The sequence below is a fragment of the Lygodium microphyllum genome, chromosome 19 (genome assembly GCF_053477565.2).
Source record: "Lygodium microphyllum isolate KBCC chromosome 19, Lygodium_microphyllum_v1.1.10, whole genome shotgun sequence".
Lineage (NCBI taxonomy): Eukaryota > Viridiplantae > Streptophyta > Polypodiopsida > Schizaeales > Lygodiaceae > Lygodium > Lygodium microphyllum.
Genome location: NC_141153.1, coordinates 244,926 through 272,532, shown reverse-complemented (window position 1 = coordinate 272,532; position 27,607 = coordinate 244,926). Strand labels below are relative to the sequence as shown.

Here is a 27,607-nt window from a genome sequence, read left to right as displayed (position 1 = left end):
TTCAAGCTTTCAGATAAATGCATTATCCCTTCTCTCTTTGTTTTTCTCTTTTTTGTACTTCTCTCTTTCTTTTTGTTGATGAAGAGATGTATAGAGAGAAGAAGGGAGATGGATCAACACAAGGGAGAGAGAGAGAGAGAGAGAGAGAGAGAGAGAGAGAGAGAGAGAGAGAGGTTGCCACTGCCACTGCCACTACCATTGCCACCGCATCCACTAAAAGAGAGGGGACAACTACAAAGGAGAAGGAGGGAACCCCCAACCTCTATCTCTTCTCCATCTTGCCCTCCTCGAGCTTGCATGGCAGGCACCAAGCAAGCATGTCCCCGTTTCTCGGCCATGGGAAGGCCTCACGCCAAAGCCAATCACCTGGAGCACAAGGTGGAGCCTCCTCTAGTGCAGCAAAATAAGTGCTCCCCATAGAGCACAACGACCACCAGAGAAGAAGAGGAGATGGAAACCGGGCACTATCGCCCTTCGGGAGATAAGGAGAATGCAGTGCGGATATGAGCTTCTCATCCCGAAAAGATCTTTTCATAAGGACATTATTCGGGAAGTCATGCAAGACTTGGAGCTGAAAGGGATGGAAAGATTTTGGGTACGAGTGCGGGACGGCCCACCAGTAGGAAGGTAGACTGCTGCAACTATGATGACAGAAAGAAGAGCCTACATGATGTACTACATGTACCTTCTATTACCAAGAATCTATTGTTGATTGGACAGATGGCAGAACAGAATTTGCAAGAATCTACTGTCGGTTGGATAGATGATTTCAACTGATACACATGGTTGTACATTCGGAAGTACAAGGATGAAGTACTTGATGTCTTTAAGCAAATGGGTTTATAAAGAGAAATGCAAGTCAGATGGTTTGTTGGAAAGGTATAAAGCCCGGCTCGTTGCAAAGGGATATGCACAGCAATATGGCCTAGATTATGAGGAGACTTTCAGCTCGGTTGCCAAGATGGAAATGGTGAGAATAGTCATTGCATTAGCGGCTTCTAAGGGCTGAAAATGATGAAAAATGGATGTCAAAAATGCATTCCTGAATGGTGACTTTCTTGAAGAGGTATACATGGAGTAGCACGAGGGTTATCTACACAACCTGAGGGTTATGTACACAACCTAAGGTGTATATGGATGCTAGCAACCTCGTCTATCATGCTGGATCCAAACACATAGAGATTCATTACAATTTCATCAGAGAAACGGTACTTGCAGGACAGATTGATCTACTTCATGTGAAGACAAAAGACCAGGTAGCTGTATCTTTACCAAATCACTTGGTAAAGAGAAATTTGTTCGTTTCAGGGATCTACTTGGAGTACAGCAACTAGTCTGAGCTCAAGAAATGGAGTTTGAGAAGGGGGAGGATGAGCTTGATTCTTTTGATCTTAAAACACCTCCATCCATTGAGATTGAGGGTGAAGACAAGAAAGAAGAGATAGAAGATAACTTAGACGTAGGTAAAAACAAGAAGGAAGAAGTAGAGCTTAGAGACACTACCACTCCCTATATAAATGTTTCTGGCTCCAACACCATGGTATAACTCTTACAGATGTCCAAATGCTCCCCCAAAAAGACTTAAACAAGTTTGGAATAAGCTGGAGTGAGCAGAAGATCAATGGGACTTATTCATACCTCAGGGTCCTGACTATAATGAAAGCTTGAAGTGAAGCTCTTCTTCTTGGGCCTAGCAAGTGATAAAAAAGCTCATTGAGTAATACTTTTTTGAATTGATTATATCTAGCTTTTGCAATCACAAGCTCTTTTTCTTCTCGGGCCTAAGCAAGTGATGAAAAAGCTCCTTGTGAAATACCTTTTCGAATTGATTATATCTAGCTTTTGCAATCAAAGGATTCGATTTTTTTTTAAAAATCTGATACACAATTTTTAGACATTAGGTGTAGGTGACATTGGCAAATGAATTATGCAAGAATATTTAGTGTATATAGCTAGAAGGGTGGCATGGCTGCATGCCCTACCACCTAAAATTTTTCCCCTCTGTAACCGTTGCTATTTGCGTCGAAAATTTACTCTGCAACCGTCGCTATTTGCGTCGCTAATTGGGTTAGTGACACAAATAGCGATGCTAATAGCGACGAATCAATCGCGTCGCTAATAGCGACATGAATAGCGATGACGGGGGTAAATTTTTCCATGAATAATTCCGTCGTTTTAAACGTCACTATTGGGTCTATATGTTGTAGTGAAAGATTTGAACATTCTGAATGGCTATTCGTTTATCCTCTTGGCTCAAGGAGTCTTCAGAAGAATCATCGTGGAAAGTGGCCTTTCTTTTATCCTCCTGGCTCAAGGAGTCTTTGAAAAGATTATCAAGTAGCATAGCCATTCGTTTATCCTCCCGGCACAAGGAGTCTTTGACATGGAATGTGGCGGTTCGTTTATCCTCCCGACTCAAGGAGTCTTCTATATGGTATGTGACCGTCAGTTTAATCTCTCGGCTCTAGGAGTCTTCTTGGGTATCAGCATGGAAATTGGCCGTTTGTTTATCCTCCTGGCTTCAGGAGTCTTCAATTCATGATGTGGTCATTCGCTTATCCTCCCGGCATCATGAGCCTTCAACACAAGATGTGGCCGTTCGTTTATCCTCCCGGCTCTAGGAGTCTTCAACAATATCAATATCTGTATTTGGAGTTTCGGTTTCAGATTCGTCCTCTTTTGACACGCCCATGGCCTTCGGCAGCTTAACGATAACTTGGCCACGTGAGTTCGCATCCGACTCCGTGCCATACTGAGGGTCACCAACCCGTGAGCTCGCACCCGGCTCCGTTTGGCCCCTTTTTCCCTTCAGGGCCTGTGCCCACCGCATCATAACCTTTGCCATGTTGGTCTTCTTTGAGACGGTACAAACCGATCTCCCATGTTCAACATCGTTATTCTCATCTGTATCTATATCATTTGCTTCATTATTAGCTTCATCATCTGCATTCTGCTCTTCTTTTTCTTCTTCAAAACTGGACTCCGTAGAGTCATCTTCATCTGCACTAGACTCCGCAAAGTCATCTTCATCTTCGGACTCATCAGAGTCATAACTGTAGTCACTGGAAAAATTGTCGCTCGAGCCCGGGTGGGTAGTTGGGGTCGACCTGGTCACATGCTGTGAAGTTGGACGTAACATATTTTTCTTTTAAAGCTATGATGTTGGCAAGCCGCCTACAGCAGCATCTGCACCAACATCTCTAGCAATCCCTCTTTTCAGGGTGCCTTCATGATCCGGGGTATCCTAGTCGCCCACTTTCAGAAGATACTCACAGCATTTTGCAATACATGCATTCAGAATTTTTTATTCATTATGGCATAATGCCAGGTCACTGCAAACTTTTTCGATACGCCGGTTCAAGCTTCGACAGCACCGTACTAAGGGGCTTTGTTTTGCCATTGAGCTTATCCACCTTGGTTTTACATAACTCCACTTTGAAAGACTCCATCTTCAGGTAATCTAATAGGAGGCACCTCTTCTTTGCATACATTTGTTCAATTTCTTCTTTTTTGATGGCAGTCTTTGATTTTCACACAGGAGAAATTTTTCTTCTACCAGGCTCACTCACTCGGGGGTCATTACGCACCAGCCGAGGAGCTTGCTCTGATACCAAGTGTACTGGACCCTCCTTTTGAGGCCCGTTATGGGGCAGGCAACACCCACCCCGTGGAGCCCGCCTCATGAGGGATCACCCTCTAATCAGTGGTCCCACAGTTTTGCGAAAGCGTATCACGACACGACACGACATGGAACGCGGAAGCGTAATATGTCATGAGTTGCAGAAATGTAACACATCACGGGACAAGGTAATACGGCACAGAATGAAGGTAACACGGCATATGTATTCCAAGGTACAACTAAGGGACGAGTATATTTACAAGAAAGCCGGAAGGCTTGCGAGACAAGATTTCATGTGTGGTAGGTGGAACTATCAACGCGAATCACACAACACCATCACGTGGGTCAGGGAGCTCAAAGGAGGACTACCTTGATATATGGTGCGCACATACCATAGCCCATCTTTGGATTTTACAGACACTCTCCAGACTCTGGAGTTCAGAGTATCTATACTATATGTTAAGGGGAGGTCGGGGGCTGCTGCCACGTGGCAGCCCCGACCCCCCCCTTCCCTTTCGGGGGGTGCCACGCGTCGGCACCTCCGTCGCGAGTCGCTCGCCCGCTGCCCTCGCCTCGGCCTGCGTGCGCCCGCGTGGATCCTCCCGAAAGCCTGCGTTGAAGCCTCCTCGGCCTGCGTGGCGCCCACCGCCTCCTCCTACGAATCGGCTCCTCGAGCTGCTGCAGGCTGCGAGTATCGACTTAATGCCTCGACCTGTGTGGCCTCGACCTGCGGGCGAACGAATCGCACCCAGTCAACTCTATACGAGTATCGACTTAATGCCTCGACCTGTGTGGCCTCGACCTGCGGGCGAACGAATCGTACCCAGCCAACTCTATATAAAGAGCTGCTACGACTCCTCCAAGTATCTTCTTCTGTTGTGCATGTGCGACTCCATAATCCACGTCTGCCACCATTGCTGGGAGCGACTGCTGCAACTTCAGCGAGCTACTTCAGCAAGCGATTGCTTCTGCAGAGGTACCTCATTATCCTCTGCTTATTCATCATCATTTGAGTACCAATTTTTTGCATGCCTCAAACACAATGATTCGAATCATTGTGCATATGCATCGCTGCAAAAGAATGGACAGAACTTACAGGTTCATTAATGCCTCCAGCTGCTTCCAGTGCTTCAACTGCATCTGATATTCTCTGCGATTGATGAAGCACGTATAAGGTGGCATTTTCAAGCCTTTACATACCAAGTACTCTGCATTTTCCTGAGTAGAGCATCCAGCACGTGTCCCTAACACGTTGCGTGTTGCTTTGCAACAGCTACTTTGTGCTACGACTGCACATTGTGGACCGTCAACAACGCCACTTGCATGTAAACGCCATAGCTTTTTGACCACACATGCTTAGTTGAATTCAAGGGAGGTCACTCGAAGCACTGCAGGATACATACCTGCAGCTTTGCCGAAGATGCTCCTCGGCCGCGGCCTTGAATGCCTATAAGAGCATCAATGAGGTCGACCTCTGCTTGATTGATGGTTAGGTAGATTCGTAGATTCGTAGATTAGTTACATTAACCTACCCTATGTGGCACAAGGTACCTCATTATCCTCTGCCTATTCATCATCATTTGAGTACCAATTTTTTGCATGCCTCAAACACAATGATTCGAATACACACACACACACACACATATTTGAGTGCCACATAGGGTAGGAGTTAGGTTAGGTAGATTCGTAGATTAGTTACATCCATACTCAACTCAACCTCCATATTTGAGTGCCACATAGGGTAGGAGTTAGGTTAGGTAGATTCGTAGATTAGTTACATCCATACTCAGCTCAACCTCCATAGCACACACACACAGATACACACACACACACACGTAGGTATACATACTCACCTTCCCTTTCAATGTGCCTAGAGAAAACTTAGCTTACACCAATTTTTTGCATGCCTCAAACACAATGATTCCAACACACACACACCTTTTTTTTTGTTTTTTGAAGATGGTCAAAGTTCAAAATAGCAAATGCATCTTTCAAAACTAAAGATGCGTGCTACATTAAAGTGTTTTGATATGAAAGTGTGTTAATATTATTTCTTAATGTGTTTATGCGTGTTATTAATTAATGTATTATGTTTGTCATTACATTGTTAACGTGTATTACGTGTTTTAAGTGTTTGATTAATTAATGTGTGTATGTGTTTTAGTATAAAAAATGTGTGATAACATTGTTATGTTTGTGTTAATAGTATGTATTCATATGTTATCTTTACATCATAAGGATGATATTAGTGGTTCATATTGATCAAGTGCTATGACTTTTTTTTTCCAAATAATAGACATTTTAGCCCATGTGCAAGACCCAAACCCCCATGTGAAAAATGCTTGCATGGTTTCAAATTCTCTATCTTATCTTTACATAGTAAGGATGATTTTAGTGGTTAATATTGATCAAGTGCTATGACTTTTTTTTCTCCAAATAATAGGCATTTTGGCCCATGTGCAAGACTCAAACTTTACATCTTAAAAAGGCTTGCGTGGTTTCAAATTATCTGTCTTATCTTTATATCATAAGGATGATTTTAGTGGTTAATATTGATCAAGTGCTATGACTTTCTTTTTCCAAATTGAACTTAGGAATCCAAAGTTTAGTAGGCTCAATAAAATATTTTTGGAAAGAAGAGTCCCACAATTTGAAGCACAACTATAAAGTCCACATATGATTTCTCACATATTCAGTGCATAACTCTAAGTCACATTCTTTAGGTTCCTTCTAAAAGCTATATACTTGATAGCTTACAAACAATAAAGTATAGCTCTAAGTCTCATTTTCTAGGTGAGTCCTTTTGTGTAATGGTAGCCATTTCTATAACTTTCTTAAATAGGTCAAAGTTAAAATAGCAAATGCATCTTTCATAACTAAAGATTTGTGCTACATTAAAGTCTTTTGATATGAAAGTGTGTTAATATTATTTCTTGATGTGTTTATGCGTGTTATTAATTAATGTATTATGTTTGTCATTACATTGTTAACGTGTATTACGTGTTTTAAGTGTTTGATTAATTAATGTGTGTATGTGTTTTAGTATAAAAAATGTGTGATAACATTGTTATGTTTGTGTTAATAGTATGTATTCATATGTTATCTTTACATCATAAGGATGATATTAGTGGTTCATATTGATCAAGTGCTATGACTTTTTTTTTCCAAATAATAGACATTTTAGCCCATGTGCAAGACCCAAACCCCCATGTGAAAAATGCTTGCATGGTTTCAAATTCTCTATCTTATCTTTACATAGTAAGGATGATTTTAGTGGTTAATATTGATCAAGTGCTATGACTTTTTTTTCTCCAAATAATAGGCATTTTGGCCCATGTGCAAGACTCAAACTTTACATCTTAAAAAGGCTTGCGTGGTTTCAAATTATCTGTCTTATCTTTATATCATAAGGATGATTTTAGTGGTTAATATTGATCAAGTGCTATGACTTTCTTTTTCCAATTTGAACTTAGGAATCCAAAGTTTAGTAGGCTCAATAAAATATTTTTGGAAAGAAGAGTCCCACAATTTGAAGCACAACTATAAAGTCCACATATGATTTCTCACATATTCAGTGCATAACTCTAAGTCACATTCTTTAGGTTCCTTCTAAAAGCTATATACTTGATAGCTTACAAACAATAAAGTATAGCTCTAAGTCTCATTTTCTAGGTGAGTCCTTTTGTGTAATGGTAGCCATTTCTATAACTTTCGTAAATAGGTCAAAGTTAAAATAGCAAATGCATCTTTCATAACTAAAGATTTGTGCTACATTAAAGTCTTTTGATATGAAAGTGTGTTAATATTATTTCTTGATGTGTTTATGCGTTTATTAATTAATGTGTTATATGTGTCATTACATTGTTAAGGTGTATTACGTGTTTTAAGTATTTGATTAATTAATGTGTGTATGTGTTTTAGTATAAAAATGTGTGATAACATTATTATGTTTGTGTTGATGTGTGTGTGTGTGTGTGTGTGTGTGTGTGTGTGTGTGTGTGTGTGTGTGTGTGTGTGTGTGTGTGTGATCTCTTAATACTTTGTGTAACCATGGCAGTATGGAGCATGCTGAAACATCTCATGCAAGAAACAATGTCCATGTACCAGACATTGTTTTGTGTACTCCCAATGCACGAATGAATGTGCGTAAAGCCAAAGACATGGCTAGGAGGAAGTCAGTACAGCGTGCCCTCAAACGTGTCAAAGGACACAACACTTCCGTTGTATCCCTAAAGATCCTGCATCGGTTAGATGCAATTGAGAAGCAAATCAAGAGTTTAAACAAACGTCAAAGAGCTTCAAACTCCTTCTGTCAAAAGTTTGGTGATCGCCTTCAAAGAATCGAAAAAATCCTAGCAGAAAAATATGAAGGAGGCTTGGCTGATGGGATAATGTTGCAAGACGAGATAGATGAAATAAAGGGCTATATAGGAGAAATCTATGAGTTGGTTCGTAAGCACTGGCCAGGGTGTTCTTTGGAAGACCATGCAGAAAAGTTACGAGACCTTGCTAAGAGCAATAATCGTATAGAGGATGGAGTGTGTGAATTACTGGCTCAAAGGAATGCAAGCGTGCTTGCACCTGAGAGCATTTGCCTCGATGTGCATGTCACTTCTCTAAAAGTTTGCCTCAATAGGTTCTCTGCAATGTTGAACCTATTGAATCGTCGCATGAGTTCATCATCCAGTGCATAGTGCTCTTAGCATATCAGGCGATTTCAATAACTTTTTGTCGGATCCTCCGATAGATATGTCATTCTATTGTTGGGTTGGAAAATTTTCATGTCATTTGGACTTTTGTATGCCCCATGATAATGACATAATATGCTCTTTCAATTTATATTCTTGCACATGTAAGATTATATTGTTGCTTATGTGATGTTATAATCTTCAAATTTTATATTGAAATAGTGTTTAGAACAAATTTATCTTGAAGAAAAATCTTTGCTAAAGTCTTCCCTAAAAGATAGGAAGAAATTTTAGTGTGCAAGGGACATAAAAGTATGCAATTACTAATATCAAAGTACATTTTTCTTTTTATATCAGGTTTTTCTCGGCAATGGTACTTCCAACACATTCTGTGCTTAGAGATCGTGTATTGCGTGCACGTAGAGAAACACTCAAAATTACTAGACATAAACGTAGGCACGTTGCAAGAGTTAGGACTGAATTACATGTTCGTGACCATGCAAGATATATGTATGAACAACATCATGCAAATGGAAACTATATGGATGTCGGCATCCCAAATCAGCTATATCAAACCAATCAATTTCGGGCTGCATCTTGCTCTACTGCTCATGATTTGGTATCCTTTGAGGTTCAGATGTCTACCGCAGCTCGACAATACAATCCTAATGGTGGCTTGAGTGTGCGTAGGCAAATGCTTAATGTTACGAGAGCTGAACGTATGCACATGGCAATAGTTAGAACAGAATTGCAACAACTGCATCATGCTACCATAGATAGAGATAGATACAATAGCATCCAAGCTACAAGTGACCAAATGCCAGTTGCACCATTATTGCCGTTGAAAGTTCAGCCACCTCCTATTCGTCAAGGAGACAACGCAACTATCCACAATACAGATGTTGAGATGTTGGATAACCATGAATTGCTACCCTTCGGAGTGGGGGTATGTAGCACAAGTCCACAAAGAAATGGAAACACAAATAATCCAAATGGTGGATTAAGAAATTGTAGGCAAATGCTTGATGCTACTAGAGCTGAACGTAGACACGGGGCAAGAGCAAGAACGCAATTACAACAATTGTGTCACACTACAACAAATACAATTGATATAAATGCTCAAATGCCTGGTGCACCATTATTGTCCTTAGATGTTCAATTGCCTCGCCTTATTCAAGAAGAGAATGAAGCTATCCATAATGCTGATGTAAGTACTGAGATGCTACATGACCAATATAATATTCAAGCTCCTATGTTTCTACCTCAGAATGGTGGATTTTGTTCGATTCTCCATGACATGCCACCTAATTTGGATATTCATCCATCAGTAACAATTTTGCTCTTCCAAAAACCAGATTTGCATGCAATTGGTACCCTTTGCAAGGTTTGTCACCATTGCATGGCTAAGTTGTGGCACGATGAAACTAAAACAATGCGTACAACTTCGATTGGAAAGCATTGCTGTAGAAAAGGGAAAGTAATTTTGCCACCTCTACAACAACCACCACAACCTCTGTGTAATTTGCTTGATGGCACACATCCACAAAGCAGAGAGTTCAAAAAAAATATACGTGCTTATAATAGCGCATTGGCTTTTGTTTCAATGGGTGCAAAAATTGATGAGCTTTTGCCTCAAAATGGAAATGGTTATACTTTTCGAGTTCATGGATCAATATATCATCGGATGGGTTCCCTATTGCCAAGTGAGGATGGACAACAAATGCCAAAGTTTGCACAACTTTATATTTATGACACCGATCATGAGTTATTGAATCGCATGGGGGTTTTACCTGGGCTTTTGCCAGACTTACTACAAGAGCTTCAACAAATGATGCATGATCACAATGCATACGCACAGGCCTTTATAGCAGTTGGTGCAAGCTTGCAACGCAATCCATCAGTAGAAATAAGAATGTCCATTTTTCAGAATCGATCCACGTCTGGACGATATTCAGTTCCCATTGCAAGTGAGGTTGCTGCGATCATGCCTGGACAAGGTGATGATGATACACTTGATCATCGTAGCATTCAAGTTCGCACACGACAAGGCCATTTGATTTATATTTCTAACTTACACAAGGCATATATGCCACTATTATATGTTCTTCTTTTTCCAAATGGAGAGGATGGATGGCATACTAAAGTTCCATATGCATTTATTGATGCTCATATTAATGCCAATAATCTTGCAAATAAAGATTGTATCACTCAAATGCAATATTACGCTTTTCGACTTCAGATTCGAGATGATACTAATGGATGTCTTTTAAGGAGTGGTCGCTTGCTACAACAATACATTGTCGATGCTTATTGTAGCATTGAACAATGTAGATTGGCTTGGTGTCGTCATAATCAAGCAACATTGCGAGTTGAAATGTATAGGGGATTGGCTGATATGGTCAATGGTTCAGATGCAGTTGATACTAATATCGCTGGGATTGGTGTGGGCAGGAGAATAGTATTGCCATCTAGCTTTACAGGTGGACCAAGATTCATGTACCAATTATACCAAGATGCTATGGCAATTGTACGTAGCAAAGGTAGACCTGATTTATTTATCACCATGACATGCAATCCTAAGTGGTCTGAAATTACAGATGCTTTGTTGCCTGGTCAAACTGCACATGATCGACCAGATTTAACTGCTAGAGTTTTTCATTTGAAACATAAGGACATGATGCAGTCAATAGTGAAAAAAGAGTTGTTTGGTAAAGTTGCTGGATATGTGTCCGTCATAGAATTCCAAAAGAGAGCCTTGCCTCATTCACATACGCTCTTGATATTAGAACCACGCTTTAAGCCACTAGAAGCACATCATTATGATAGACTGGTGTGCGCTGAGCTGCCTGATAAGGAAAGGTTTTCTGATTTGTATCGAATTATTACTAAATGTAACATACATGGTCCGTGTGGTGAGTTCAATCCAAAAAGTGCTTGCATGGTGGACGGAAAGTGTATAAAGGATTATCCAAAAAAGTTTATACATACAACTACAGTTGATAAATCTGGTTATCCTTTATACAGACGTCGAGAGGATGGAAAAACTCATAATGCTAATGGTAACCTCTTGGATAACCGATGGATAGTGCCTTACAATCCTTATTTGAGTTCCAAGTATAGTGCTCACATAAATGTTGAGGTTTGCTCGACAATTGCAGCTGTCAAATATTTGTATAAATATGTATATAAGGGCCATGATCGAGCAACCATTCGGTTTACAAGTACGCGTGGTTCCGGATCCAATGATATTGCCGCAGAAAATATTGATGCACAAAATATTGATGAGATTGAGAGGTACTTAGATGCACGATATATTTCAGCTTCTGAAGCATGTTGGCGAATATTTGAATTCAAACTTCATGATGAGAAACCCGATATTCAACGATTGCAAATACATTTACCTGGAGAGAATACTATTTCCTTTCGTGACTCTGATAACATACGTGATGTGGTGCAAAATGAAAATGCTCAAAAAACAACTCTCACAGAATGGTTTACATGCAATCGTTTGCACCCTGATGCTAACACAGTTCTCTATCAAGACTTTCCGATGTTTTGGGTTTGGAATGCACGCAAAAAAATGTGGACAAAGAGAAAGCAAGGAAACACATGTGGTCGAATATACTTTGTTTCACCTACGTGTGGAGAAAAATACTATTTGCGGTTACTACTCACTGTATGCAAGGGGTGCACATCCTTTGAGGCATTGCGTACGGTTGATAATGTGGTATATTCAACTTTTAAGGAGGCTTGCATTGCAAAAGGAATGTTGGAAACAGATGATGAATGGCAAATGTGTTTGCGTGAAGCTGCATTGATGCAAACCGGTGCTCAATTAAGAAATTTGTTTGCATCCATCTTGGTATTTTGTTCGCCTGCCCGACCTGGGGCTCTATGGGAAGAGTTCTTAGGTCCGCTGACAGAGGATATAAAACATCGACTCTCCTTGCAAAATAGGCGAAATGTCGATATGCAAGATGAGGCGAATAATCATGCATTGATGCATATTCAAAAACTTTTAGATCAACATGGTCGCAATTTGACAGAGTATCATGGATTGCCTGAGGTGACAATGCAAGAGTATACAAATCCTTTGATCCTTGATGAACAACTATATGATAAAGTAGAACAAGAGAATACATTCTTAACAATGCAAGCTTTGTTGAATGATGGACAAAGAAATTGTTTTATGGCAATAATGAATGCTATTGATAGTGGTTTGGGTAAACCATTTTTCTTAGATGGCCCAGGCGGTTCCGGAAAAACATTCCTATACAAATGTTTGCTTGCAAAGCTTCGCAGTCAAGGTCGCATTGCAATAGCTACAGCATCCTCTGGTGTTGCTGCATTGCTTTTGCCACATGGTCGTACTGCCCATTCAAAGTTCAAAATTCCATTACAGGCAGATAATAATTCTACATGCAATATACCTGTTCAAAGTCATCTTGCAGCACTGTTAAAAGAGGCAAGTCTTATTTTGTGGGATGAAGCTCCTATGTTGCATCGTAATACCTTTGAGGCACTGGACAGAACTTTAAAGGATATAATGCAGTGTGATATGCCATTTGGTGGTAAAGTTATTCTACTAGGTGGAGATTTTAGGCAAATATTGCCTGTTGTACCAAAGGGTACCCGTGAGGATATTGTCGGTGCTGCTATATGTTGTTCCAATTTGTGGCAATATTTCAATGTTTTGAAACTTACACAGAATATGCGGGTCGCATCAGACGAGGGTCATTTTGTTGCATGGTTGCAAGACATTGGAGATGGAAAAGATTTGACACATACTAATAATATATTGCAAATTCCACCTGCATTGTTGTTAAAGGGAGGATCTATGCAAGACTTGATCAATTTTGTCTATTGTGAAATGAATTGTGTAATTGATTACAAAACATTCTTTAGTGGACGTGCCATTCTTGCACCTCGAAACAATGATGTGGAAATGATAAACAATCATGCATTGCAGCTGATGCCGGGAGAGGTTAAACAATACTACAGTGCTGATTCTCTGGATAGAACCGAGGAGAACTCATTCCTCTATTCTGTGGAATATCTAAATTCCCTTGACCTCGGTGGAGGTCTTCCTCCTCATATCTTGCTGCTCAAAGTAAATGCTCCAATAATATTGCTCAGGAACTTGAATCCTTCTAAAGGTTTATGCAATGGTACTAGGCTGGTATGCAAGGCTTTCAATAACAAGGTCATTGATGCAGAGATAATTACGGGGACCAATATTGGTGACAGAGTTTTTATCCCGAGGATAACTTTCATCCCAACTACACTGGAACTTCCTTTCTCAATGAAACGCTTGCAATTCCCAGTCCGATTGGCATTTGCAATGACAATCAACAAATCTCAAGGCCAAACGTTATCATGTTTGGGAATATATCTAAAAACCCAAGTCTTTACTCATGGTCAACTCTATGTTGCTTTCTCCAGAGTAAAGTCTCCGGATAGATTGAAAGTCTTGATTAATGAGAAAGAGGACATGGTAAATGGTACAATCAATATTGTATATAATGAAGTTTTACAGAAAGTATTGTAACCTCTGTTTTTGCAAAAATGTAATGTTTGTTCTCTCATATTATATTTGCATAATGTTTTTATTTTAATACAATCAAAGCCTTTTTTTCTTCTTTGTTCGCATATCTATAAAATGTAGTGTTGTACTTTCTTATGCTCTTTTTCAGTAGTGAGTTCTTTGTCGATGAAAAGCAAGTTTGACTTATTTTCTCTGGTTTAATACTTTAATGTTTTAATCATATCTCTCATGTATGGATAGATATTCATGATTTTATGTGAAGTTAGACGTATGTTTGTTTTACTATACATTGTGTTTAAATTATTTCTACCATAAAAGTTATTTGATCTTTCTATTATATTATATTTGCATTAATTTTTTGGTGCAATATCATCAAAGTTTATTTATTATTTTTTAATCATATATTTTTATGTTTTCTAATTTTTATTGATAGATGGCCCAAACAATATTTGAATATTATCGTGCCTCTCCTTATCAAATGAGACTTCAAGAAGCATTGCGAACTGTTGCTACGGATGCTATTATCCTGAGAACTTTGGCTAGGGTAATCGAAAGATTACCCAATGATGGATTTACTAATGGAAACACTCCTTTATATATAGAAATTATATATTTTGGATGGATCCAATGCTATTATGTTAGACAAACAGATGTTGAGTACTTCATATCTCGGTCCCATACTAGACACATACCGAATGACTGGAGTAAATGGGAGTTTAAAGATTTATCATGTTTTGTAACTTTGCATCAGTTTCATCCAAATTCCGCCGACTGCTCTACTAATGTGAGAGCTAATCTTATCACGTCCCCAGGTAATACTTACCATTTTTATTAATTAATGTTTTGCTTTATAAATTTAATATTCTTATTTCTAAAGTTTTTTTTTCGTTTTTAGATGTTGCAGCACAATCTGGGGCGGGGCGTGTCACAGCTTCGCCCACACATGTTCACCGTGCTAGATCCACGGTTGATAATTCATCTAAGAAGAGAAAGCTTTCTTTTCAATAGTTGATTTTCTACAAGACAACTATCTTTTTGAAAAGATTTTATACTTTCTTTTCCATTTACCTGTTGTCATAGTTGGAATTCTTTCAGTGATATTTAAAAATCACTTTTGCTTCAGTTATGTTTTTCAATTATTATGGTTGAGATAATCGATGTTATTGTGTTGAATTATTAGATTTTTTAATAAAGTTTAAAATTTGCAAGACTACTTGATTCATTTCTAAGTGGAAGAATGTGTGAACAAATTAAAACATTTGTGCTTCACATCCCGGCGCGAAGCGCCGGACTGAGTCTAGGCGCGGAGCGCCTAGTAATCGCATAATGCAGGACAACATGGTTTGGTGAGTATTTGGACCCCCATTGGCTAATCCAACCTCGAGGGTTCCGGAGACGATGGAGGTCGCTTCTTCTTCCTCTGCTGCTGCTGCGGCTGCGGGACTTCTTCCTTGTGGCCATCACGCTCATGCTTGCTCCGTTAGGTCTGCCATCACTTCCGGCAGGTCTGCCTTCACTTGCTCATGGTTGCCCGCAGACTTCCTCGGAAGAAGGCTATTGCCGATGGCACCCGAGAGAGCGAAGCACCTGTCTGGCCGGTGTGCTTTACCAGTCATACGCGCTATGGATGCCACTTTCGGAGGAGGTATGGATGAAGTAGGGCCGGCAATTCTAGAAGTAGCGATATTAAGATGAAACGTTTGAATTGCAGTGCTAGCCGTTTATAGTTTCAGCAATCAGGTGGTGCGTGCTTGTAAAGATCTGTTTCTGCAACGAAGCTGCCATGACCAGACTATGTGAAGCTCATGAAGTAACAGCCAGAGATAGGAACACTTGGACTATATTGCAAACCTTTAGCTGGATATGGGCTAACCATGAGGGACCTTTGAAAAGCCAGGCCAAAGGCTTGTAATCATATGTAACATTGAGTTTTGGAAAATGCAACACTTAATAGGAGTGGCAACGCGTTTAGACTGAAACTTTTCTGATGTCTCACATTGGGATTTCACACTTATCACAGCTTAGTGTGAATGTCCTGCCAAAAAAACAGCTTTTCTTCATGAACGGAATTTTCATTGTAGCAACTATTTCGTGGAGGATACTTTATCCCTCAAACCTGGTTTCTGCTGGAATGCGAGAAGAACCCAGAAAGTGTGAATAGTATCCCTGGACTTGGAGGAGCTGACAAAGGCAATGTATAATCAACAAAAGAATGAAGAAGGCTGACACAATGCTGCACCTGGACATGACAGAGTGTGTGCCTATGAAGAGGATGCTGGGAGTGAAGAAGACTGGAAAGATGGGAGACAGAATGATTGAGTGCATTTCACCCATTTGATAGGTGTCCTAAAATATGTGCACAAGACTCAATGACCTAAAATATCATGAAAGTGTCTGGGGCCCGAAAATAACAGTGGTGGGTGAAAAAAATTAGGACTCTTAACCAAAACTGGACCATGTTAAACAAATGCGAACATGATTGGACAGAGCTTGTAGTGTCCCTCTATAGCTCAATGTGGGGCTCATAATGAGGAGACGACCATGACTGCTCATAGCTTCACTTAGATCCTTGAATTCTCAGGAATGCAAGTGAGTTAAAAGTGAAGGCAATGGAAGAGCCTTCATGATGGTATCTATGAGGTTGACCTGTGTAGGACAATACAAAACCTCTGGCTTGAGATCCAAGATCTTCTTCCAACATAAGGGTATTTGATCTCTACATTCGTGTGAGCATGGAACATAAGGTTCTTGGCTATGGCTGGGTAGCTATGACAGTCAACTGTTGACTTTATGGAAAACTGATCTCAGATAAGGTGTGTTTGAACCATACAACATCTCTTTTAGCTAGTGACATTTGCCACTATACTTTGTGCATGCCAAGATACCTTGAATTTTGTGTCCATGGGGCAATGAAATAGCTCTTCAAAAAGTCATGCCAAACGTTGCTAACAACTTTGCCAAATATCTATGTTTTGAATGGAAATTGTGGTGTTAGGTTAGACTTTGTCGAGAAAACATGGTGTATGAACATGAGTAAAAACACAATGAACTAAGACAAGAACACAAAACACAAAACAAGACATATCTGATGAAGGAATGAATGCTGAAATGAATAATTGAAGAAGGTACAAATTTGTGTGTTCAAGGAGTGGAGCTGTCTAACAACCACCAACTTGCTCGTGTGTCGTACAATAAGCAGAAATATCTTTTTGGGGCTCTTTAATGATCTAGAAAAATGCTAGTAAAATATGATAATTTAGGAAATGAGTTAAGGTAGCTTAACACCTCCTCTGAGGCCCAAAAAGAGTGATCATAGAGATTGTAGAGACAGCTTGTATTGGCCTAAAGGGTCCCACCCTAACGAGATCAAGGTATTGAGCCAAGCATGTCACTTTGGACTACCCAAGGATCTATGAGGATCTCAATGGTGGTGGATATCTTCTTTTGAGTCACCAAAGTGAATGGGACCTGGTTTTTGCTTTTTTTTTTTGTTTGAAAGTTTATTTGTTTTGAGCTAGCTCCATAGTTTAGACTTAAATGAAAACCCAATCATACACTATCCCCAATCGAGGGTGCTAATGTAGCGTATAGAGTAGACAAGTAAAATTGCTACATGGAGTATAGTAGCTTCTTAGGATTGTGGGGGAGTGATGGTTTTGAGCTAAAAAATGCATTATACATTGATTAGCTCTTTATTACATCTCCAAAACATGATTATTACCAAATTTTCATTAAATTGACTGCTTTCCTAGAGAGTGTGTCCCATAAGCTGAACCCTAATTTGGGAGGATAAACTCATCTATGGATAGACAAGCTGCCCACCACTCAGCCTTTCCTTGTTTTGTAGATTGTTGGTGTGTGTTCTTTGCTGTCTACACTCCTTCTTGGTGGATATCTCAGTTTGAGGTTGCTGTCCATCAGTTGGTGCCTACATCAAGTCCTCCATCAGTCAGCTGGTGGTTGTTTTTTGTCCTCTAGGCTTGTGTTCATTGCTGGCCACTGATTTGCAGCCATCAGGCGACAACTTTCAGCCATTGTTCACTGCCTTGGAGTTACTAGACTGGTGCTTTTATTGTTGATCAGGCATCTGCAGCCTACATCTTCAGTCCAGCAGCTGCCCCTAGCTTGCCATGTCATCAACATTGCTGTGTTTGCTGTTTATAGTTAGTCACCTGCATTCTTCTAGGAGTTTCCGGCTTGTAGCCAACTCTTTCGAGCTGTCTAGTCTTGATCCAGTCTCTTTGGATCTGCGTTTGCTGCTGCCCTATGCTTTCGGAGGCTGTTTGCTATGTTTCGAGATCTGTACAGAGTATGACACACTCTCTAGCTCATACTCTCTAGCTCGGTCTTTAAGAGACACTAGAGTTCAAGGTTAGGTATTCACCTTGCATAGTGTGTTTGTTGTATTGAGCATTGCATTTATTAATTTACTATTCATTTATCTTCTCTACTCATTGTCTCTGAGTTACGGTTTATCCTAAACCTACCAAGTTCTTTTGTTAGTTTGTGATTTGTTGTTCAATTCTATTTGTGTTGGAGTACTTCTTCACATGGTATGAGAGCCAGGTACTTTTTGAAGCAACCTAGGCTTTTGATTGGAAAGCTCAACATCAAAATTAGGATCTCAAAGACTTCAAACACTTCTTCATCACTTCAGTCTATAGAGTAGTCGATATTGAAAACGAGTCACTAAGAATGGGGGATGGGAGATGGGAATGGGGGCGGATGGAGGAAAGTAGGGGATGGGGGTTAGGGGATCAGAATGGGGATGGGGACCTAAAAATTATATATTTTCTAGACATAATTGAAATACTCTATAAAGAAACTGAACAAATATAATAGCTTAACTCAAAAATCTTCTAAAAATATCCCATAAAAGTTTAAAACAATACGTTAGCCATGAAAGCTAAAACTTGAATGAACAATGGATACTTAAATTGAAGAGTAGATGTAATAATTGTCAATGCCAAATGGTGACTAAGAAATGTTGTATGACTTGAAGACTAAAGTCCAACAGTAAACGCTAAATAATGAGTACTTAGATTGAAGATTACAAGAAATAGTATGAACTAAGAAATGTAGTAAAAGTTAAAAGCGAGGAATCATAAATGCCATATGATAAAAAGACTAAAGTGCAACAATAACAACTAAATAATGAATCCTCGGATAGAAGATCACAAGAAACAATACAAGTTGAGAAACAATAAAACTAGTGGATTGAAGACCACAATAAATAGTATAAATCCTATGACACGTCACGTCCCTTGTATCCCATCCTACACATTGGAGATAGGTCTTGCATTTCAAAATGGAGTCCCTGTGTTTCGGGCCCGTGTCCCTTGCGTCTCTTGTGATTATGCCGAAATTTGAACAAGGGTGGGCTTCACAGCTTGCTTTGCAAGGTTCCAACATGGATAGAGAGACATCATACTGCCATGGAGTCTACAAACCATACAAGATTTCATGGGTTGAGCTCGACTTGATCCTCATGCATCGAGCCCAACAACAATTGAAAGATAATATTGGTTATTTCCCTTTAGATTTTATGCACACATCTATTAGTTTTGTAAAAAGGATGAAACCTCCACTTGGGACTTCTATTGGAGAAACTTGCATGGAGTATAAGCCTGCTTTTTCTTTCTCTGGATCTACTTCTGTGTCAGATATGTGTGCTTTTACTTCTATATCAACTCCTGTTGTTTCCACTTCTAAGTAAGATTGTGGTAATAATGAAGACGAAGAGGAAAATCTTCACACTGTTCATTCAATTGTAAGTCTTGAAGATGACCAGTTTTTGTATGTAAATACAAGAAGAGATGGGTATTAAAAAAATTAGTAATCCCTTTGTAAGTTTTGCTTATTCTATTTTTCCTTGAAGTTTTGGATCTCAAAGTTAATTTGAAGTTGATGTATCATTTTATTTATCTTTTTAATCTTCATCTACATTTCAATTTCCACAAAAATAATGCATCTCCATTCGCTTAAATTCTATCCATACTTCAATTTTAAATTACTCCCATCCTATCTTTCTCTTTCATTGCATCCATATCCACATTTACACGTGGGTCTTGCATTCTTATCTCCATTGCAATGCCTCCTGTATTAGCACCTTATGGAAACCCTAATCGTGTTCTTGCCTACCCACCTTATCCCCCTTTCTATTTTTCTTTCACCTCTTATCTGACACCTCATAGTTTTTTATCCTTATTAGCCAAGTATGCATTCACTGACAACTTCTAATAGGTCTAACTATACGACTTGGTGAAATTTGATGAGACATGTCCTTAAACTTGTGGGACATCACAGCAGGGTTGGAATATCAACTAGACCCTCTTCTTGTTTTACTTGAGATAGTTCATTCTTGGAAGTAGAGTTGTCATGTTTGATACTAATCAGACTAATAAATCTCAGAGCTACATCCAATTCTACAATCGATGGGAAAAGACCCAAGAGTATAGTATGAGTCATGAGTCATGATTCATGAATAATAAAACCAACAACTTTATTATGAGCCAAATATACAAACTCATACAAACATGTATATAAAAATGGATTGAGATAAAAACCATGGTTCAATCTGAATCAAGACACATGATCAAGCGACAAATCCCTAGGCCCTAACTGCTCATATTACTCTCGGCATCAGAGGTAGAAGCATCCTCTTTGCCACTTGAGGAGCCAGTATGCTCCTCAACAAAATCACCCTCACTTATGACATTGTAAACGCCCCGAACAACGTAGTATGCTTAACAATTATGATATTTGCTTGTTTTCGAGATTTAATATAAAAGAGAATGAACACTTAAAGCTGAAAATAAAAATTACTCACAAAATTACAGCCATGAAAATGTAAAAGTAATGGAGACAAGATTGAGGGTTGAAGATGGGCAACCCCCCCCGAAGGAATGTATTTCTGCTCAACCCAAGTCCCTTAGGGAAGAGCTCAGTTACAATCAACCTGAGAGTGAGAAGAAGTAATTCTCACTCTCACAAGATCATGCAAAGATGTACAAACACACATGCATTATCTATTATGCAATGATAAGAACTGATTTCTTTATAGTATGAGAGAAGAAAAAGGGGAATTCAGCCTTTCTCCATCGTTGATCAACAGTACATGGATAGAGCTTGCTTCTTGTAGCTAAAATGGAAGAAAGAGCTCAAGAAGGAGGTGCTGTAATGAATTTACAGGCTTGCTGTCTTGTAAAACAACAGTGATAGAAGAGGAAATATGGAGGAATTTGATAATGGAGAAGTGGGGGATGATGATGGGGATGGATGGGGCCAGTTTTTGGCTATCTGTGGGTGCTGTACATGAGTTTACAGCAAAGAAAAATGATGTTGAATGAAGAAAAACGAGCTCTTATTTATAGGAGAGGGGAGAGCTAGTACAAAAGGGGAAAGTGGAGTAGCACAGGACAAGTGTCCAGGCACATGTTATGAGATGTGACAAGTGGTGGGACACTTGGAAACTTGTGTGACAAGTGTCTTGACACTTGTCTCTTCTCTATGGCCTTCCTTTTTGGGTTGAATACTGTCAAGAATAGAAACAACCAAATTTAGTAAGCACAGTCAGAGTACAGAACTTACTATTTTTAGAATGACATTCCTATTTTTTAGGACTAGCATTTTTAGGCTGATTCGAGGCTCCTAAAATTTAGGGACCTCCTAAAATTTAGGGATCTCCTAAAATTTAGGGACCCCCCCAATATGGGTATCATATGAAAGCTTTTTCCGTGTACATCGCAAAAATGGTATCTGAATCTTCATGTGACTTTCTTATGCAAAGAAATGTGCATTTCAAGCTTTCAGCCCACACATGCACATTATACAAGCATTTCATGATCATGCCATCTTGTTGATTGTAACTGTCTGTTCTGGTGGATCTAGCCCACACTTCAAGGCATCAATCCTTTCTGTGTGCGACTCTAACCCTGATATGCGTGAGTTCTAGTCACAGGCGCCCAATCGGGTCATATAGGTGGAAGTGTGAACTATCTTTTCTCTAACCCACCTTGTGGGTCCACCATAACCTGTGACCACTCATCAGTGGCCAGCTCCAATGCACTTTTCTTTATATCTAATTAGTGCAAAGGAAATAAATTTAATAAATCATTATATAGACAAATTAATGAAAAAGGATACAAATTCTGTTTCTATAGAGTTGTGACAGCCCTCTGGCTTTTATTCAGCTGTCCTCAGCTGAAAAGCTTCTTGATATTGCTGTAGAATATTTGGGTAATCCTTCATGAATTTTTCATCTACCCACTGTGCATCTGTTGTGGGTAGATTTTTGAATTTTAGTAAGAATTTTCGTGTCACAAGGCCACTTCTCGTGGTTCGATCCTTGAGAAACAAAATCTTTTCAGGTTCCAAGAGTTGCTCTGTTTCTTCAACTTCTGGGGGATCTTCAGTAATGGGTTCCTTTGGTTCTGGTCCTATGTAAGGTTTTAGCAAACTTACATGAAAAGCATTGTGTATTTTCCAATGAGCAGGAAGCTCAAGTCGATAAGAAACTTCATTTATTTTCTCAATCACTTTGAAGGGTCCAAAGTATCTACTGGAGAGCTTTGGAAAAGATGAATTTTGACCAGAACCTTGTTTGAGCCTGCTTTTATCAAACTTTAGCAAGACATATTGACCTTTTTCAAAAGCCAAAGGTCTTCTTCGTTTATCTACTTGCTTCTTTTGTCGCTCTTGGGAAACTTTGATAGTGGCTCGAACTTGATCCATTGTGGTTTTTAAATCTGAAGCAAACTCATCAGCAGCAAAAATCTTATCTTTAGTGCGAATAATTGGAGGAGGAATCACTTTACCCTGTACTATTTCATTTGGAGCTTTCCCTGTGGATGAGTGCACTGTATTGTTGTAAGCAAACTCCAATAATGGAAGATATTTCTCCCATTGCGACTTATGTTCACTAACATAAGCTTTCAACATATCCAAAAGAGTGAGATTCATCACCTCTGTTTGGCCGTCAGTTTGAGGATGAAAAGCTGAGGAGAACTTTAAAGTGGTTTCCAAATTCTCAAATAAAGCACGCCAAAAGTTACTTGTGAATTTGGAGTCTCTATCTGAAATGATCTCAGAAGGCATACCATGTAATCTGAAGATATGTTGAATGAAAAGTCTTGCAGCTTGTGCGGATTTCAATGTTTTATGACATGGAATAAAATGTGATTGTTTGCTGAATCTATCAATTATGACCCAAATCATATCATGACCTTGAGGTGTTCTTGGAATACCTGAGATGAAATCCATTGTGATAGATTCCCATGGATCTTTGGGCACTGGAAGAGGTTGCAACAATCCTGGAATCTTCTGCCTATCATATTTGGATTTTTGGCATACCAGACAAGCCTCAATGAAGTTATGTGTATCTTTTCGTAATGTTGGCCAATAAAAGTAGCGCTCAATTGCACTTAGAGTGGCTGCCCTCCCTCTATGCCCTGCATAAGGGGGTTCATGACTTTCTTTAAGCACCTTTTGTCGAACAGGAAGAGTGACACAAAGGCGATTGTTCATGAGAAGGTAACCGTCTTTGATGGAATAATCTGGATGAGAACCTCCTTGCTGTAAATTTGACCAAACTGCTGCAAAATCAGTATCTTCATCATAAGTATTCTTCATCGTTTGAAAATCTTCATGATGAGCCACTGTAATAGTTGCAATGCGAGGCACTCTAGAAAGTGCATCAGCAACTACATTTTGTTTCCCTGGAGTGTACATAATTTGAAAATGAAACATAGACAAGAAATTTTCCCATCTTGCATGTTTCTCCTGCAAATGCTTTTGAGACTTGAAATACTTCAAGCTTTGATGATCGGTTTTAATAAGGAATTCATTGCCTAAAAGATAATGTTTCCATATCTTTAAAGCATGAACCACTGCTAAGAGCTCCTTTTCATAAATGTCATACCTTTTCTCCACATCATTTAGACGGCGGCTTTCAAAGGCTACGGCATGGCCTTCTTGATTTAGCACTGCACCAATACAATCACCGCAAGCATCTGCTTCCACCACAAATGGTTTTACCAGATCTGGAATGATAAGAACAGGTCCAGAAGTAAGAGCTGTTTTCAGTCTTGTGAAGGCTGCCTTCTCTTTTTCCTTCCATTGGAAAGAGATCTTATTCTTTGTAAGGTCATGAAGTGGAGAAGCCATATGTGCAAAATGCTTGATGAAGCGGCGGTAATAAGAACATAAGCCAAGAAACGATCACACCTCATGTACATCACGAAGATGAGGCCATTCTTGGATTATCCTGATCTTTTCAGGATCCATCTGAATCCCTTCAGAAGAGATGACATGCCCAAGGTAATTTATTTTATGCATGAAAAATTCACTCTTTTTACCATTTACCAAGAGTTGATTTTGTTGTAGTAATTGTAGAACAATTTCCAAGTGTTGATGATGCTCCTCTTCATTCTTGCTAAAGACAAGAATATCATCAAAGAAAGTACCGACATATTGTCGATGCTCTCTAAAGATGCGCTCCATCATTCGATTAAAGGTGGCTGGTGCATTGGTTAATCCGAAAGGAACCACCAAGAATTCATAAAGACCATATGAAGTGCGGAAAGCAGTTTTGTGTACATCTTGTGGTATTACCCTAATTTGATGATAACCACTCTTTAGATCAATGCGGCTGAAAACCTTTGAGCCTCCTAGACGATCCAAAATGTCGTCAATTCTGGGAATAGGAAACCGATTCTTCACGGTGATTTTGTTGAGGGCTCGATAATCAATGCACATCCTGAATGTGCCATCTTTCTTTTGAACAAGAAGAACCGGTGAACAAAATGGTGAGCTACTTGGCCTAATTAGCCCACGGTTGAGTAGGTCTTCGACTTGCTTTCTGATTTCTTCTTGTTGAGGACGGCTCACACGGTATGGTGCTATATTAGGAGAAGAACTGCCCGGGATAATATCAATATGATGGTCTTCTGGCTTTTCTGGGGGAAGTTGATAAGGAAGATCTTCCGAAAAACAATCTTTATACTTTTCCAAGAGCTGAAGTTGCTCTTGGTTTTCAGCATTCATATTATCTTTTACATCAGTGACATAAAGCAGACAACATTGAACACAATCCTTAATTGCTCTAGAGACTTGCATATGGCTTACCATAGGTATGGTGTCTCCAGAAACTCCAGCTTGGATCTCGTACTTCTTGCCTTTGTTGGTGAGTTCTACCTTCTTTTTCTGAGAGAAGATGGTTGAATCTACTCTATGATTCCAGGGCATGCCAAGAATCACATCACAACCATCAAGGTCTCCGATACAGAAGGTATCTTCGTCACTGTAGCCTTGAATTTGAAACTTGAGCTTGCCAATGTAGGGTATCACAGTCTTCACTGTGTCACCTTCATCAGCATTTAAAGCTTGGCGAACTTCTGCCGGAGTGTCCATCTCTTCATTCTTTAGTCCAAGCTCTTTAGCTAATTGCAAGGAAATGATATTTTCATTCGCCCCAAGATCTATCAAGAATAGTGCTTGCTTACCTTGCAACTGTCCCCAAGCTTTTAATAATTTGCGCGTCTCTAGAGTGTGAGTTGTGTTTGCAACTACATCACTGATAGCATTGATTTTCACTGGCGACTTAGGCTGGTTGTCAGAAACCTTGCTTTGTCCCTTGTTTGGACATTGCTTCGCTATGTGGCCTGTTTGTCCACATTTAAAGCACTTCCCTTCTTTCATGGAGCGTTGCTTTTCTTCTTCGGAAAATTGCTTTGCTTGTGGGTATAGATTGGAGCGAAATTGAGGAGCATTAGGAGGTGCATAGGGCTTTATCTTCTTTTGATTTGATGGCTGCTTTTGCCACTGTTTTTGTCCTTCATTTGGGGCTGAATACTCCTCATCATCAGCTACTCTCTTCTTATCATTCTTTTGGAATGATTTGTTGCCATTGTGCTCCATTTCCCATGTCTTAGCATGGTCAATGAGTTCCCTGAGACTAGAACAATGATAATGATTAAGAGCAGTACGAAGTTTAAAATGCAAACCTCCTTGAAACTTCCTAAGCTTTTCCGAACTGCTGATCTTCTTGAAATGTTGGACCTTCAAAAGTAGCTCCCAAAATCTCTTGGTATAGTCACCAAGTGACTCATTTTTCTTTTGCCAAAGCCGATCCCATTCCATTTTTACATCTCTTTTGAAATGAACAGGAAGAAATTGGCTTTGTATCAGGCGAACAAAGGACCGCCATGATTTTGGGGCAGCATGATCATATTCCAACCCCGTCCACCAAGTATGGGCTAAGTCGGTTAAATGTAAAGTTGCAAACTTAATCTTTTCTTTTTCTTTATACTTGTCACGACCATACAAAATTTGAAATTGACGAATAAACTTCAGAAGAAGATCAGGATTTCGGGAACCATCATACATACTGAACTTGATCTTCTTTTCAAGTTGAGATAGTGACTTAGTCTTCTTCTTCTTCTTATGCCTTCGTCCATGCTCGGATCTTGAGGTTGAAGATGATGAAGTGCTTGATGGGGATAAAGATGGAGACGAGGGTGAAGAATGTCGATGCCTTTGACGATGATGAGGTCTTCCACGAGAAGGGTGAGACTCTTCATTACTAGAAGAGGATCCATCAGAATAGGTGCCAGATGACTTTGAAGAAGAGGATGAGCTTCGATGCGATCTCTTTCTTTGTCTTGAAGTAGAATGGGACTGCCTCTTTGGACTTCTTGATCGGCTCCTTTCATTGGTATGGCTTTGTCTTCTTGAAGTAGATGGGCTTCTTTCCTTGAATTCTTTGGGATTCTCAACTTTTTCTAGTTTGAGAAGTTGCTCACGAATTTGCTGATTCTCCTCTCTAAGACTTTGAATGGCTTGAAGGATAGCACTCGATTGATCCATTGAGACTAAAGAAAAAAAATATGCTCAAGCACTCAATGCAAGGGCTGAAAACAAACAAACTTATAATTGTAAGCACTACCAATGTTGGGGGTGAGGACCGAGCCAAAGCTCTGATACCACTGTAAACGCCCCGAACAACGTAGTATGCTTAACAATTATGATATTTGCTTGTTTTCGAGATTTAATATAAAAGAGAATGAACACTTAAAGCTGAAAATAAAAATTACTCACAAAATTACAGCCATGAAAATGTAAAAGTAATGGAGACAAGATTGAGGGTTGAAGATGGGCAACCCCCCCCGAAGGAATGTATTTCTGCTCAACCCAAGTCCCTTAGGGAAGAGCTCAGTTACAATCAACCTGAGAGTGAGAAGAAGTAATTCTCACTCTCACAAGATCATGCAAAGATGTACAAACACACATGCATTATCTATTATGCAATGATAAGAACTGATTTCTTTATAGTATGAGAGAAGAAAAAGGGGAATTCAGCCTTTCTCCATCGTTGATCAACAGTACATGGATAGAGCTTGCTTCTTGTAGCTAAAATGGAAGAAAGAGCTCAAGAAGGAGGTGCTGTAATGAATTTACAGGCTTGCTGTCTTGTAAAACAACAGTGATAGAAGAGGGAATATGGAGGAATTTGATAATGGAGAAGTGGGGGATGATGATGGGGATGGATGGGGCCAGTTTTTGGCTATCTGTGGGTGCTGTACATGAGTTTACAGCAAAGAAAAATGATGTTGAATGAAGAAAAACGAGCTCTTATTTATAGGAGAGGGGAGAGCTAGTACAAAAGGGGAAAGTGGAGTAGCACAGGACAAGTGTCCAGGCACATGTTATGAGATGTGACAAGTGGTGGGACACTTGGAAACTTGTGTGACAAGTGTC

General features: G+C 39.6%; 2 protein-coding genes across 3 annotated transcripts in view; both read left to right on the top strand.

The window, feature by feature from the left end:
* Positions 1–3,982: 3,982 nt before the first annotated feature.
* LOC148019482 (protein CHAPERONE-LIKE PROTEIN OF POR1, chloroplastic-like) overlaps positions 3,983–27,607 on the top strand; it is a 44,799-nt gene continuing 21,174 nt past the window's right edge. Inside the window, exons 1-2 of one of the 2 annotated variants that reach the window (XM_087700969.1) lie at positions 3,983–3,999; positions 15,185–15,497. In XM_087700969.1, coding sequence (XP_087557095.1) covers positions 15,251–15,497 — 247 coding nt within the window. In that variant the 5' untranslated portion in view covers positions 3,983–3,999; positions 15,185–15,250. Of the gene's footprint in view, positions 4,000–15,147; positions 15,498–27,607 lie in introns of those variants that run through there. The other variant, XM_087700967.1, reaches the window with a different exon arrangement.
* On the top strand, positions 8,678–14,860 carry LOC148019483 (uncharacterized). Its single transcript, XM_087700793.1, has 5 exons — positions 8,678–13,677; positions 13,750–13,846; positions 14,286–14,396; positions 14,604–14,664; positions 14,748–14,860. Exons 1-5 carry the CDS (start codon positions 8,678–8,680, stop codon positions 14,858–14,860), a joined length of 5,382 nt encoding a protein of 1,793 aa, XP_087556919.1.